General features: G+C 40.1%; 2 protein-coding genes and 1 non-coding gene across 3 annotated transcripts; 1 reads left to right on the top strand and 2 right to left on the bottom strand.

The window, feature by feature from the left end:
- Window positions 1–272: 272 nt before the first annotated feature.
- On the bottom strand, window positions 273–3,090 carry cox7b (cytochrome c oxidase subunit 7B). Its single transcript, XM_030068672.1, has 3 exons — window positions 2,939–3,090; window positions 902–1,017; window positions 273–497 (listed from the first exon to the last, which is right to left on the bottom strand). The coding sequence occupies exons 1-3, from the start codon at window positions 2,973–2,975 to the stop codon at window positions 414–416; spliced, it is 237 nt and encodes a 78-aa protein (XP_029924532.1). The 5' UTR covers window positions 2,976–3,090; the 3' UTR covers window positions 273–413.
- A 187-nt stretch (window positions 3,091–3,277) lies between these two features.
- On the top strand, window positions 3,278–3,388 carry trnal-caa (transfer RNA leucine (anticodon CAA)). Its single transcript has 2 exons — window positions 3,278–3,315; window positions 3,343–3,388. It is a non-coding gene; the product is annotated as a tRNA-Leu (tRNA).
- A 2,467-nt stretch (window positions 3,389–5,855) lies between these two features.
- pgrmc1 (progesterone receptor membrane component 1) lies at window positions 5,856–14,475 on the bottom strand. Its single transcript, XM_030068630.1, has 3 exons — window positions 14,145–14,475; window positions 10,739–10,894; window positions 5,856–8,386 (listed from the first exon to the last, which is right to left on the bottom strand). The coding sequence occupies exons 1-3, from the start codon at window positions 14,440–14,442 to the stop codon at window positions 8,292–8,294; spliced, it is 549 nt and encodes a 182-aa protein (XP_029924490.1). The 5' UTR covers window positions 14,443–14,475; the 3' UTR covers window positions 5,856–8,291.
- Between the last annotated feature and the right edge of the window lie 602 nt (window positions 14,476–15,077).

The following is a 15,077-nucleotide window of genomic DNA, read 5'->3' as shown; positions in this document are numbered from 1 at the left end:
ACTGGAAAAAAGGTACCAATAATGGTAGTGACTATGGAATTATGAATGTTGATATGTAGGATAAAATGTATGCATAACAGCTAATTGCGCTCATCATTCAATCTTTGAGATGAATTGTATTAAAGTATGTGTATGTTTTAAATCTTACACGGTTTGTTTGTTTTTTGGGGGTTTTTTTTGCAACAAGTTGTCTCTCTTTGTCCTATACTTGAAACATTACAACTCCAGAACATTCCCAAAAGTAAAAAAAGAAAAACAAAAATCACAAAGTCATTAGAATTGAACTTAATTTATTATTACACAGCTGTGTGCTGGAACAACACAAAGATTCAGTGTCTCAACACATAGAGATTCATCTGTACAACCAGAATGTTTAATAGTGGGGATGTCTTGTGTGTCCTGGTCCTGGCTCGTCACTCCTCGGCCCCCCTCCACTCTTTGGGCATGACTTTTCCCACCGGCGACAGATTCCAGGCGATGCCAGTCTGAGTCAGCACCTGGGAAAACACAGCAAAGGGATTTTTTTTGGACCGACTATTTGGTTTTAGAAGCCACAACACTTCCATCCACATCACTCCACACATAAGCCATATCACATGTGTGTAAACTCTTTGTCTGGGTATACCTTCATGAGTTATGAGTGTGTGTTCTTGTGTGTGTCCGTGTGCATGTATTTGTGAGTGTCTCATGACTATGACTTAATTCATTGTACGTGTGTAATAGATGGGTATTTATGGGATGCACTGGGTTAGAGTTAGGTAGGTTATGAATTAACCTGCCCTTCGTTTCCCCTGTGTCTTAGTCTGCATTCTGTCTATCTTTTGTTGCTCTGTAAAACACTTTGTACGGAGCCTGTCTGTTCAAGTCATGTTATAAAAATGTATGAGACAGCATTACTTACAAATCCCCACACAGCGGTGCAGAAGACTGCTCCACTGAGCAGCACACCGGTGCCGTACTTTGAGTGGAAGTCCTGTGGAGCCGAGGATCCATGTCTGACCTGACGCACAGCCTGACCTGCAGGGTGGAAAAACATGTCAGACATTTTATATGCCGCTGCCACACGTAGTTTTCACACCTACAGTCTGTGGTCTACACCCTCTGAAGTTGCTGTATAGTTAAAACTAAACCGTAAGTGGATTCTGCTGCAGCAAACTTCAAAAAGGTTCCACAAAAATCTGGGGTCGTGTCTTGTTTTTAACTGAACATGGTGCCAACCAGCTGTGGTGGGAGAGAATTTCATAAGGCTCGAACCCAAGAGAGAAAATGATGCCAGTGACAGTGCACTTTGGGATTTGAAGCCGGATGTTTGCTTTTAGCGGCACGTAGCAGTGTTCACCATTAATTTCACAGACAAGGCTGCACCCGACTCACAATTTCCACAGTCGACTCAGAGCTGGCATAAAAATACGATGAATCAAAGAGAACATTCAGTGCCAACAGAGCCCATTTATCCATTTTGACACATCAAAATACAAACAGAAGAACCTTAAATACCAGTGGAAATGTCAAACTTCTCTACACCATGGGCTATAATCAGGATTCTAGATGCTGTGCCTACGCACTGCTGTCCCCTGCTGGTCAGAATGTAAACACCAGAAGATGTGAAATGATCCTTCATCAATACAATATATAAATCTTTGAGGACCAGACACATGAAAATGCCTTTGCTGACATTTATTTATTGGTGCTTTTTAAATTATTAAAACTTTTTGTAGCACCCTTAATCTACTATTAGGAATGGGACAATGTAATTCATATATCACAATACAAGAGAGTGAAAGCACATATCATGGGGCATGAAAGGAGTGAACTATTGCCATTGCTATAATAGTAATTTTCCTTTCTGAAAATGTGTGTAACTTTGGATGCAGGTAGGGACAGCAGCTCCTCGGGGCAATGAACATCTGGACCTGGACTTCACCTAAACCTCCATGTAAACAAAGTAAAACCAAAATATTTTACCAGTTTTTCTTTACCAGATACACTCATTCAGCTCTCTAACCACATCTCTCTGTCCCCTCTCAAAGACACATTACATGCTAATCAGGCCATTTGGAGACAATCAGGTAGAGTTCTCCCCACCAAATTTCCAGTTTCCCCATTGTTAAGTGTAGATGTGTTTTGCCAAATCACTGCACTGAACCAAATCTAACTGCCCTTGACTTTACTGTCGCCTAGGACGTGTCAGGTCAATTAATTTAAACACCGATGGAGTGGCACAGCAGATGCATCAAGTTAATCAGCACATTATGATGATACAACGTGTATCGACGTGTATTATTGTAATTATTGTTGTCATTGTTATGGTTATTATCAGTACTATGTGGCGACAAATAATTTTTCTAGTTAAAAGAACACCAGATTGGCACGAGAAATTTCTTCAAGACAGACTAACTCAGTCTAAATTTAACTAAGTTTAAATTTATTACCATGCTCGTTCACATGAACTATTTACTACCATGATACATATAACCGTAGCTACTTACCAAAGTACTCCTTACAATATATATTAGGTTTATGTGAAGTGACATCAGCTAAATCTGAGACCTTTTACGTGAAGCAACACGAAAATATAAATCATTAACGCGCCTGAGCTACAGCGGAGTAAAATAGAACTTAACCACGTTTTAAAACGTCTGAAAGGACACTTAATCGTCTTATGAAGCACATTTAAGACTATATTAAATACATCTGACGTCTTTAGTAACCCAATTCGAGATGTTTTTTTCTTTCTTTAATGGGAGTCCCAGACGCTCAGCTAATGCTAACCAGCTAACCAGCAGGTTTTCACATTGACAGCGTCGCGCGGTCATGCACCAAGAAGTGACGGAGAAAAGCGTTCCCGTTCAATGTTTTACCCGACTGAGATCAAAATGTCACACGGCCTGACCACCTCCAAAAAACAAACAAACCCGTCTGCTATATTGGCTCTTACCGGTGATGTTAACTGCAGTTTTGGCAAACCGATACATGTTGTCTCTGGGCTGTGGACTCACTTCGGTTACCCTTGAAGCACGGAAGTACAATATGGCCGCCGCACGTACACACACCGGAAACTACGGATAGATAAAGCTAGCGGTGCAGAGGGGATGAAATTTCTTGCATGTAAAATAAAGATAAGTGGTCACAACCAGTTGCAAACGTAAACGGTAGATTAAAACCGTCGCCTTATTATATGTACGAAAGAAATAATCAAAAAACTGATTGTCTATAGATAGAGCATGTTGGCGCTGTCGTCTTTAAAACGCTCGCAGCGCTGCGACTGTAGCACCGTGTCAGGATGGCCGAGTGGTCTAAGGCGCCAGACTCAAGGAGCGAATCCTTCCGCAGAGTCGGGACTTCTGGTCTCCGAATGGAGGCGTGGGTTCGAATCCCACTTCTGACACATGCTTTTTTCTTGTTTTATTGTAAAAAAGAAATTCTGTGTTTATTAAGGCTACTCGTTGTAATTAGCCGAAGACGAACTTCAGACAAAAACCGGTGCATGAACTATAATTTGTCACAATACCGTGCAGAACGAAGAGGGATTACTCATGTAATTTGTGTATAGGATTCAATTAGTTTTTAGTTATATATATATATATACACACACACATATATATACACACACACACGTATATACATACATATATATTGTGTAAAATGTGTCATAATGTTAAAATCTGAAACTATTATCATTTCCTTTGAATGTGATAATATAACATGGATTTCATGGTAAACCTATTTATTCATATTACATAAATGTAGAATTACACAGCTTACTCGCCCAATTTAATCTTCAGTTTAAGCAAATTTAAAGCATATATAAAGACTGCTGACACTAATAAAGTACTAAAAGTATCAGTCTGTACTGGGAACTCTTTAAAGAGGACTAAATATGTTGTAGGTTTATTCTGTAATGATTTTATATTAATGGAGTGTTATTTTTCCCAAATTATGTTTTTATTTGATTTTTTCTTTAAATCATACCCCTGTTTCTTTGTACAACATTATGTTGAGCACGTCTGAAATGTGTTTATTTGAAGGTATATTCAGTAAAGATAAAAAAAAAAAAAAATCTCGTTTTCTGTCCCGTTTTCTGTAAATGCCACCTATCTATAATAACATGATAATAAATAGTAATTTGAACAAAATTACAACCAGTTGTGGATTAATAGAGACATAGAGACATGTCAATTTGGCATGGCAATTTACAGTTCATGGTAATTACAATTATAAAATAAATGACAAAAAAAAAGAAGTTATAATATAGACAGTTAAGGTCGGTGGCAGACTCAGGCTGTTTGAAGAGCAGTAGTGGAAAAAAAAAAAAAAAAAAAAAAAAAAAAAGGGCACCTCCTGCAGGACAGGCAGTCCTACCAGCACGCAAAAAGCTATGATGCATCATGTATGATGAAATAGTCTTTGTCTCGAACAAATAACTATATTAGTATTATAATAACTGAATATAATCGTTCTGTATATAATGTTGTGTTATAACTGTATTACAAAAGAACACGGTACTACCAGCAGGCATCCTGCCTTGAATGGATTTAATCCTATTTTTTTTTTTTTTTTTAAATTCCTCTTGTAAAATCCAAATATAAAAACTAGGCAATGCCCTTAAATGTTTAAGGCACTTTTTAATAGTGCTTCTTGATTATGTTCTGACTATGTTACTGATACATATGCACCAGACTCCCAGTGATAATCTGAACTCGGCTCTGTAACATAAGCCAGTACACAGCTCGCAGTGAGTGGACTTGCAGCATCACAGTCCTTTATCTTTGTGTCCAGCCTTCCTGCTGCAGCTTTGGAACCATCATCCTGTCAAACACAAGCTGCCTCTGGCTGCCTTTTCAGCTCCTTTTCAATCTGCTTTAGTTTTCTCTCTCTCTCTCTCCTCGACATTCTGTAATCACAGGGGAGCTCAATACTAAAGACAATAGCCCACTAACTCACTACTCAATACTAAAATAATTCCCTTAGGCAAGGGTTTTACATTTCTGCTTGATGTCAAAATTCAGCTAACCAAGGTACCTGTTGAGTTAGCTAGCTCCTTAGCTAAGCATCTAGGCTAAAAATGAGGATAGCGCTATGAATAAAATCAGCTGCAGAGTACATATATTTGTCTTTGTCCTCAGGCTGTAAACTTTTAATAATTACCAATTACTAGTGTGCTGTGTTCCCACACTGCAGCAGGATGCAGGCTTACAGCTCAGACTGTGGGAGCCCCTCTGACACCTGAACACTGGAAATGGGATCTGGCTAAAACTGAACACCTGTACAGGTGGAGTGGATGGAAGTTTGAACAATTAATCTAAAGGGAACAGAGCAGATTACATCAGAGATTACATCAAAATGCTAGCAAGATGATTCCTGATGAGGAAGCTAGGTAGCTGATATGTGGCAATGAGGTTGCCAGGTGGCTGTGATGAAAAGGAATATATTATAATTTTCGCAGCTCATAACAAAGTTAAATCAAGATTAACCAACATGCACATGCTGTCATGAGGAAAAAAAAAAAGAAAAGAAAAAAACAGGGCATGTATAATTCTCATTTTTGACAAGTATATTTAAATCTGACTGGCTGGCGGCCTGTTTTTTCAGCATCCCAGTCACCAGAATAAAATTTTTTGCAAAGGAACAAATACGTTGTGATGTCAGCATGTCTGACCCAAAAACACATTGTATAGGAACATTTGGATTTGTAGCCCTCTCTCAACCTGAGAAACAAGAAGTCACAAGGATCCTTTCATTTCTTTAACTTTCCATGCAACATAAAGACAGGCTTCCTTCCACTTTAATCTCCTCTCCCTTTCACACCATGTATGTGCAGATTAGAATAAAAAATAAAAACACCAGAGGCAGACTGAACTCAAGTCTTTATTTGGTAGGTTTATTTATTAAATCAAAATATTCTCAGGATTATAACTCACAGCATCATGACGTTTCTAGTCAATATTATGTAAGTGTGTCAAAGTGGAATGTCTCCTCAGTGACTCTGCTCTCGTGCACATGGCCAGTGGCTGATTTGTCCTGTTTTAAAAAAGGGGATGGTGGCATGATCAGTGTTTTAACCTCAAGGTGTGTGTCATAAATTGTACCAACACACACACCAAGTCCCCTCACAGATCTCTCTTTTTTCAAAGTCAAATCTGGAAAGTCAAATATTATAAATCTTTCTTTCTTCGTTAAAATCGTTCTTTCCTTAAGACAACACCGCCACTCACTTGATGATTTGAGCAGAAAACTTTGTGGAGCCACTGCAAGGTTCCCACAACCCACCTGACCCCCCTTCCTTGTCATCCAGTCCATTCATTCGCTGACATCTGGACTTTTCATTCAGACCCTCTCTTGTTTGGACCTGACTGCATCTCTCAACCCATTCATGTTGGGGCCACACTTCACACTAAAAGCACTACTGAAAAAAAGGGCTTTGTTCTCAATTTATCGTGAAGAAATTATCACCACTCCTCGGCTTTCACCAAGCTTGAGAAAAATATAATTCATAGTGTGGGCAGGGACAAATAATTTACACTAAATGTATTCTTCTTTAATATGACAGTGGATTTTGAATCCATGAGAAGGCAAACATGCACTAAATGGAAATAAAATATAACTGACTTCCTTGGGTGGTGTTGAAAATATCAGAACTAACTTGCACAGAAGGCATCTGGGAAAAGTCACTTGTGAAATTCAAAGCAGAAATCAAGAGACGGCTGCTGCTTCTCCTTTTCAAAAGTGCAAATTGACTTTCTATCTTAGTCGCCTTTTCTTGACTGGTGGACACAGTGGGAAGGAAACGCATGAATAGTTAAATAACTTCTGCAGCGACAAGCCTCAAAACCAGAAGTCATGAACATTGCGAACCTGATGCATGTGAACGAGCGCTTCATGTTGTTTTCATTTTTGCATTTTTAAGTCTTTTTAAGGAAGCCGTTCATCTGCATCAAACGACAAGGTCCATCTGAGCTGAAGCCTCCACAAGCCTTCTGACGAATGAATCAACGCAGACCCACAGCTGGATGTAACACACGCTCCACCATCAATGTGAGTATTAGCATGTCTGACAAAGTCGAGGGAAGTCCTCAGGAAAATTCCAGCATCGGCATAGGATTACAAACTGAACATAATCAACACAGAGACTCATGTTACGAGGAAAATGAGGGACAATTCAGAAAAACAGCCATATACTCTGATGGGTTATAGTCAACTGTTGAGGTTTACAAAGACTTTAAAAAGAGCTGGAAGCGTAGAGTTGAACTTCTTCACAAACATTGCAGGAGACAATGAGATGTACAGTATTTATCAAGTAAACCCTCCGGGCGAGGATCCATTTAGTAGTGTAAATATCTACTTGCATATTCAGGTGATTACTATTGTGCCATTATCATTATCAAAAAGATATTTACAACAGCTGATCAAAGTTAGGTCCACCATTCTGTCGCCTTCTCTGTAAAAGTTTACCACAACCAACTTACACCCCCCTGCTTTGATAAATCCCCCAATTCACCATTAATATTGTTATAAACTGGATCAAAAAAAAAAAAAAAAAAAAAAAAAAAAACTTTTCGCTTTTAGCTGAATTTGGAATGAATCTACTTCCTGAGATGACTGAATTCGATTCCAGTCGACTCCAACCTTGGAAGAGAGGAATGCGTACATCAGCAGAATTAGCCACTGATCTATCATATACCTGTGTGTAATATACTTAATATTTAATATACATATAATGTGTTTTTACTATAGATCAGTGGTATTAACACAGCAAGGCAGATGTTTTCCAGCTCTGAAATTCAGCATTTTACAGTCAAATTGTTTTGGCAGGTTTTTATCTTTCAATTGAACAAATTTTAAACTTGTTTGGTCATCAACCCACAAGTCCCAGCCTACATGACATGTTTTGTTAAAAAATACAGTTGGTCTGAGAAAAAGCTGACAAAGCTCCTGATTTCTCCAGAACAATCTGAGGGTCCATATTCAGTTACCAAGCCAACTTGGGGCATCAAACACTGGCCTGAATCCAGGTACATCTCCACAGCTTTACATGAAAATACAGTATAATCAACTCATTACTGCAGTCTGAACCTAAAACCTGATGGATTTTAGTTAATGATAGAATCCGGGCAGCATATAAACCCAGGTATCTGCTGGTCCAAACTGAAACAATACATACATACATACATATAAAAGACACAAGGGTTTTCTCTGAACGCCCTGAACACAAGGCAGTGGGAGAACAAATTATTCAAGGAGAATTAAGGCATCTGGATTATCTTCCCCCCTCTGTGCACTGGTTGGATTTTCTAGTCTGCCTTTTTGTCCTTTACTTCCTCATCGTCCGTGTACTCGGTGGGTTCCTCTCCAGGCTTCAGAAGCTTGCCAATGTAGTCGTACTTTTCTACAAGGACAAGAAAAAAAAAGAGAGAAATTACAGCCACAGTGATGCTGAAACCTCAGACAAACAAGAGGGATGTCACACAGAGAAGGTCAAGGACTCCAGAGTGCCTCCACTCAGTGGAGACCCAGCTGGCCTTGATGAGGCTTTGTAGCTCTCTCTTCATTCAGAGGGAAAGTAAAAAAAAGTTCTCTGAAAAGTTCTCTTTGAAATACACACTGCGTTTTGACTACAGTTGCTTGGTTTGACAGTTGTGATGCGAGTCTTGTGAAAGGTGGCATCATGTTAGAATCTAAATTAAACAAGCAAAACAGCTGGTTTATGAGCAAAACAAACAAACAAACAAAAAGCTTTGATGGCTACAGTGTGCTTTCTGTTACATTCATTTTTGAGCTTGTGTGGGAACTTTATTGGCTCTAACTAGGGGTGGGAATCACCAGAGGCCCCACGATACGATATCACAATACTCAAATCCCAATACGATAGTACTGCGAGTTCAAGTGCACTGTGATAGCATAGTTTGCAACATATTGTGGTTTATTACCTTTTTTCAGCTGCTGATTATGCCCCCAGTTGACTTAGGTCATATTGATATTTAAAAAAAAATAATAATCCAGCCTCTGTAAGGTCTCATTTGAAAGATTGTGAACACAACCTACTATGAGTCTGACGGCCCTATCTTAGATGATTATCTTCATATAGTTCCCTATATAACCTCCTTCAAATCCTGACAATTCCAGACGCCCTTGATGCAACTGAGAAACAGCAGTCTCTATGAAACATGTTGTGAAGTTTCCTTCCTCGGTTTCATTTCATTAAATTTATTTTTAAACCAAACACCTTGGTAGCTGCTGTCGCCTTGCTTGCTCCTTCCGCCTGGCTCTCCTACCCCTCTCACCCCTCACGCCTTTGGCTATTAATCCTTTAAGGACAATGAGAAATTACAACATCTTAAATCTGGGATGCACTGAACTGATGTCAAAGACAGTCAGATCACTATATGCCCCCTCATGTTTCCTTCTGAAACTTGCCCATGAATGAGCTGCACAGACTACAACTGACGGCCGACATGCAGCAAGTTCAGTATCTACTAAGAGGAGATAACCCTCAATACCAGGAGGGGGCAGTAGCCTCAAAAACGTCTGTGTAAGTTCTCAGTCATCCACGTCACTTTTATCCACATAGGGCTGAATCTGAGAACTGACATTCTGAAACTGAAGAAGCTTTTTGGACGAGAAGTGAAACATCTTCAAGAATCTAGATACTGAAGCTAGGCGCCTTGCATGGCAGCCTCTGCCATCAGTGTGTGAATGTGTGTGTGAATGGGTGAATATGAGGCAAAACATTGTGAAGCACTTTGAGTGGTCAGTAGACTAGAAAAGCCCTATAGAAATGCAGTCCATTTACCATCTACAATTAGTCCAGTTGATGTCGACTGAACCTAAGTGCATAGCCTCAAAAAAGCAAGTCATTGTCACACTAGTCTGATGGTTTGGTTATATGAACCAAAAACATGTTTGATCAGACGCTACAGTTGCTCTGGTGTTGTCAGCCTTAAGGTCTTTTGTTATGGAAGAAGTTTTATTTACCACAACTCGTTTCTGTTTCTCCTCTCATTCCCTGATTCTCTAAAGCTGAGCAGCCAATCAGAAAGCTCTCTGTCAATTATAGTGGGGGCGGTATTATATTAGTATCACATGAAACTAGATGACCTAAGGAATCTGTTTGTGTCAAACATGTCACGCTGGGTTATGGGGAAAAACTGACATGGCCTGTTTCAAAGGGGTCCCTTGACCTCTGAGTTCAAGCTATCTGAATGCTTGCTCTCTGGGCACCCACGGGTCTCCCCTTTGCAGACGTGCCCACTTCATGCTAATCCCATGCAGTTTGGGCCACAAACCCTGCAGTCCACATGTGTTCTTGTGGCCTGTTGTAAAATGGTGTGTTTGTGCAGACTGGGGCCTAAACAGTCTTGGAGTTGCATCATTCGGCTTTGACTGGAAAGCTGAGACTCTTTGATTTGATTCATGTGTGATGTTAGCCTCCACAGGAGCCATTTAACTGTAGTGAGACCATATTTTCAAACTTGACGTCACTGTATAAAATGACTAATTGTGACCTCTGGGATAATCACAGCCTCTCAGCCCTTTACAACCACAAACTAGATGATGATTCAAAAAACAAAAATCGAAATATCAAATCACAATACTTAAGAATTGTAATACATATGAATTGGCACCCAAATATCATGATCATATCAAATTGGGAGGTAAGCACATCCGTTGCAGCCCTATTGAGCTGTGGGTAAATGGACAGAAAACAGCTGGGGGTGTGTGCATGGTTGCCTGAACTCACGGGTGAACTGCGTCTCCCACTCAATGAGGCTCTCCTGCTGCATGCTGTTAAGGTCCGACAGGTCATCGTGTTCATCTTTCAGAGCCTCCTTCTCCAGGCAGAACGTGGCAAGGCCCCTGGATGCATCTCTGCCTGCAAACACCCCGTACGGCCCATCTGCAAACCAACAAGAAGCAGACCAGTAACAGTCAGCAGGTGGCTCCAAAATGCCATAAGAGCAGCCACAGCAGTGTTTTCTAAGCAGCTTCTTTTTTTTTTTTTAAAGAATAAGGTTACAACGTGATGAATGCATACTGAAACTGCACTAAGCAACATAACTAATCTAAACTTTGAAAGCTGGAGGGTATTCCATAAGGAAGATTTGAAAGTGAGTCAGATAACTGTAAAAGATGACGCTATATATTGGTGATACTGATTTGAATCTGCAAAAACCGAAGGTTGAATGTTAATTTTTAGATAATGACCCAGCCATCCCTGGTGATGGCTGCTAATAATGGACAAAATTTCAGAAGATACTGACACTTTTTACGGTTATCTGGCTAACCTGCCGGTCCTGCTTCATGGAATACCCCCTGGTCATGTGACGTCAGTAAACTTTGCTGTGTGTGTGTTTATTTAACATAAAAAACTTGCCTTGGGAAGCTTTGAATGGCTAAGAGCAGAAGAAAAGCAGTTAAAGAAGAGTAAATATTGTTAGTAAGGAGAAGAGAGGGACAACATCAAAATAAAAAAACAAAAGGAAAATCCAAGTTAAAAGCAGCTTCATTGCAACATTTGGAGAGAACAAGTCTGTAACTGCATGTTTTTACATTCAGCTCATGAGGAAATATTGCTTATGCTCAGTGTCTATTTCTGCATTTATTGTTGTATTTTTGTAGGATTAATGCACTTATTCATACATGTACACTTTTTTTCTAATGCATGTATTTCTATATTTCTTCTTCTAATTTCACTTATGCCTACTTAAACTGTTCTCTTGAGAATATGAGCAACAGCAACTGACCCAATTTCCCCTGTGGGATCAATAAAGCTTTTCTGATTCGGATTCTTTGTAACCGATTGTGTCTGGTAGGTTATTCACAGAAAGCATAAACCAGGCATTGGTTTCATTAGTTTTGTAGCAACCCCAACTTCTCTAAGTAGATAGTGGCTGATTTGCTTGCACTTCTCTTAATTATTGATACAGTTCATGTATACATGACTGCTTTTTTTTTTTTTTAATCCCATTGGTGTTACACTTTTGTCTTAGTTACATCTTATGCTATCTTTTCTCTCTGACATTTTCAGCAAATGAAGAAATCCACTGTGAAAGAACACTCTTCTTCTTATCCAAGTTGCATATTTCACGCCTCTAAATCTTTTATATCAGTTCTGTTTCGTGCAAGGCTTGAGCGGACGACTACAGAGTGTGTGTGTCTTTAATTTGTGTCCCTTGAAAGCGGTGTGTCCTGATCAAAGTGTCCTTGGGCGAGACACTGCACTAACAGTCTGTTCACTCGCTGTTACTCTGTATAGATAAGCCAGAAATACCTTGAGTTTTCACAAGTCAACATATCCTTGAACAAGACACTGAACCTGCTTCTTACTCTCTCACTGCAACATCCAGTGTTTTACCAAAACAAGGCTGTGGCTGACCTTTATGCCTAGAGATGGAACGCAATTATGTGGCAGTCAGCTTGGTGGCAGTTAGGCTACTGTTCATACAGTCTAGTGATTAGAGTGGCCATTTATAACAGCAGTTACAGGTTCTATATCTTGCTGTTCTCTCATTGGAATCTGCTAGAGCAAAGAGTTGAAAATGAATTTCAGTGGCTTTGGGGCTGGGCTGTGCTCGGAAAGGTTGCATGACAGTGAGATATCAAGTTGGTCAGAGGTTACACGCAGTAGAGGCTGCAGTCTGAGATCAGGAAAAAGGAAAGAGGTCTCACTCAGCCTGTTTTTCAGAAGGCACAAACATTATGGCAGGTTTGATTGTGTTGTAAGTTTAAAGGTACTCCACTCCCCAGTCAAAAATGGTAGAATACAATGTAATACAAATATATATCTTCCTTGCCTCTAATCATACCCTTAGTCTTGTAGTTTTTTTGTAGATGTAATAATTCTTTATATACTTACAGGGTGGTGCAGCGATGAGTAGAATTTTCCTACAAAAATGATGTAGCCTATAGACCATAGAGATCGAATGGATAAAACCAGCGTGGATATTTGTGGGCCTTTGGGCCACAGCAAACCAGAGTACTTTCCGAGTGGTTCACCTGGCCGTGGCAACAGATGTAAACATTCACTGATGTCACCATGTTGGCTGAAGAGCTTGTTTGAATAACTTTATTGACACTTCCATGGTGAGAAAACAAGCTCCTGTAAGGCTCAACTCTTCCCAAAACCAATGTTTGTTTTAATAGTTGAATGTGAAGCTGCACAGGCACAGGATAAACTGATGGAGACATGGCCGGACTGATTAATGTTAGTATTCTTAACATTATTATTTTAATTAATAGGCATTCTGCAATAAATAAAAAAAAATAATAATAAAAAAGAAAAAATCGAGTAACTAAAGGAATATTACAGAAATATTACACATGGTATAGCTGCCACTCTGCTCCTGTCATAAACAAACTTTTGCCGACGCTGTGACACCAGCTGAACATGAACAGTTTGGGACATAGTAAGATGAACCACCTAGCGCTGCTCTGATTTGCCATGAACCAAAGCCCACGCTGGTTCTACCCATTCAATTTCTATGGTACAAACAAAAATAATGCCTGTCAATCATCATTTATGACCCACTGTAAATGTGTGCTGGTGTGTGTATCTGCAGAGACCTTGCTCTCTCTCTCTCTCCCTGGATTTTCTTGTTTTCTTGAGTTTGGTATTGTTCTGGATGTCAGTGCGCGTGTATCTCCCAAACAATTTTTTCCCCAAGGACTGCGACGTTACATTTATCCTAGGAAACGATTAGCTGTTTAAAAAAGCTTTAATTCGGATTTCTGCTAGACTTGTTACCATAGCAACGCCGTGGGGCCGTTTATGCTCTGTCAGACGTGGAGTAACTCCTCTCCTCGAAACGTAGACGATCTGTGGCTGCGAAGCTAGCTCACCCATGTTGTGAAACGGGATCTCGGACGGCAGATTGACAAAAGGAGAGGGGGTGTGGCGTCGGGGGTAACCGACTGCAGTTAAAGTTATGCCAAAAACAAACCCACGCAAAAATGTTTCATGTAATGTTACGCAGATGTTAATGAATTACTATCAGACGATGAAACCATTGCTTCTCAGCTGCTGTTGTTTTAACAGTGAAGGTCTGTGGAAAACGCCAAGAGACTTGGCCTGGCTTATTACATTCAAGGAGCGATAAAACATGGTAAAACACGTTGAAGAAGCCCTTTTTCCACATTGAAAGGCTTACCTGGCCCGTAAAACTTCTTCCCCCTTGTCACATCAAACACCTTTCCGTTCACAGCCATGAGAATCCTTGGGTTTTGTAGCCCGTCGTATGGCTTGAGATCCGATAACGTCAAATCTCTCTTTTTCATCTTGGGCAACGGTTTCTCTACCTCCCCGAACTCCATGGGCTTGTCTCCGCGGAGGATTTTGTACAGCAGGAAAATGCACAGGCCGAGCAAGCTTAAATTCAACGGAGACGTAAAAATCTCCTGTAAAATCCCACTAGATGGAGTCTGCTCGCTTCCTTCTGCTTCCGCCATGTTGGTTTCTCTGTGGTAGCCTTCGTGCGAGCGGGACTGTTGGCCCTAAAAACTACAGCCCGTGAGCCACGGACCAATCAGCGCAGCCAGCGAGACATCCGGTTACTGGTTTCGACCAATCGTGTTCCTTCTATGAAATTTCGATGAGCTGTCCTTAGCGAGAAAATACAGCAGCAGAACTTTAAGGTTAAGCCCCATAGCATTATTTCAGGGGGGGGGGGGGGGGGGGGGGGAATACATTTGAAAACTATATGAATGTTACAGGGATTCAATAGGAGATCAGAATAAATTACCATAAGGGCAATGTCCAATAGTAATAGTGTTTTCCATGAGAGTCCTGAACCAAAACATGCTGAAAGAAATACAGCAGAAATCAATAATGGCCCATAAATTTGCAGACTACAGCTTATCTAGAAATACATGACATTTTTATAGTAATTAGTTAAATAAATTGTGTGAATGTGGTTGTAAATATTGAGATAGATCTAAGGAGGGGGATAAATAGATATATATCAGCTTTGTAGCCCTGTCATAAATGACTGGAGAACTGGCCGCAAGACAAATTTCCATGTATTTGGACCAATAAAGTACAATTCACTTCAGAGAGACAGACAGACAGACAGTTAGACAGACAG

The sequence above is a fragment of the Myripristis murdjan genome, chromosome 14, assembly GCF_902150065.1.
Source record: "Myripristis murdjan chromosome 14, fMyrMur1.1, whole genome shotgun sequence".
Classification (NCBI taxonomy): domain Eukaryota; kingdom Metazoa; phylum Chordata; class Actinopteri; order Holocentriformes; family Holocentridae; genus Myripristis; species Myripristis murdjan.
The sequence above is the reverse complement of the archived record's forward strand: the minus strand, read 5'-3'. Positions and strand labels throughout refer to the sequence as shown.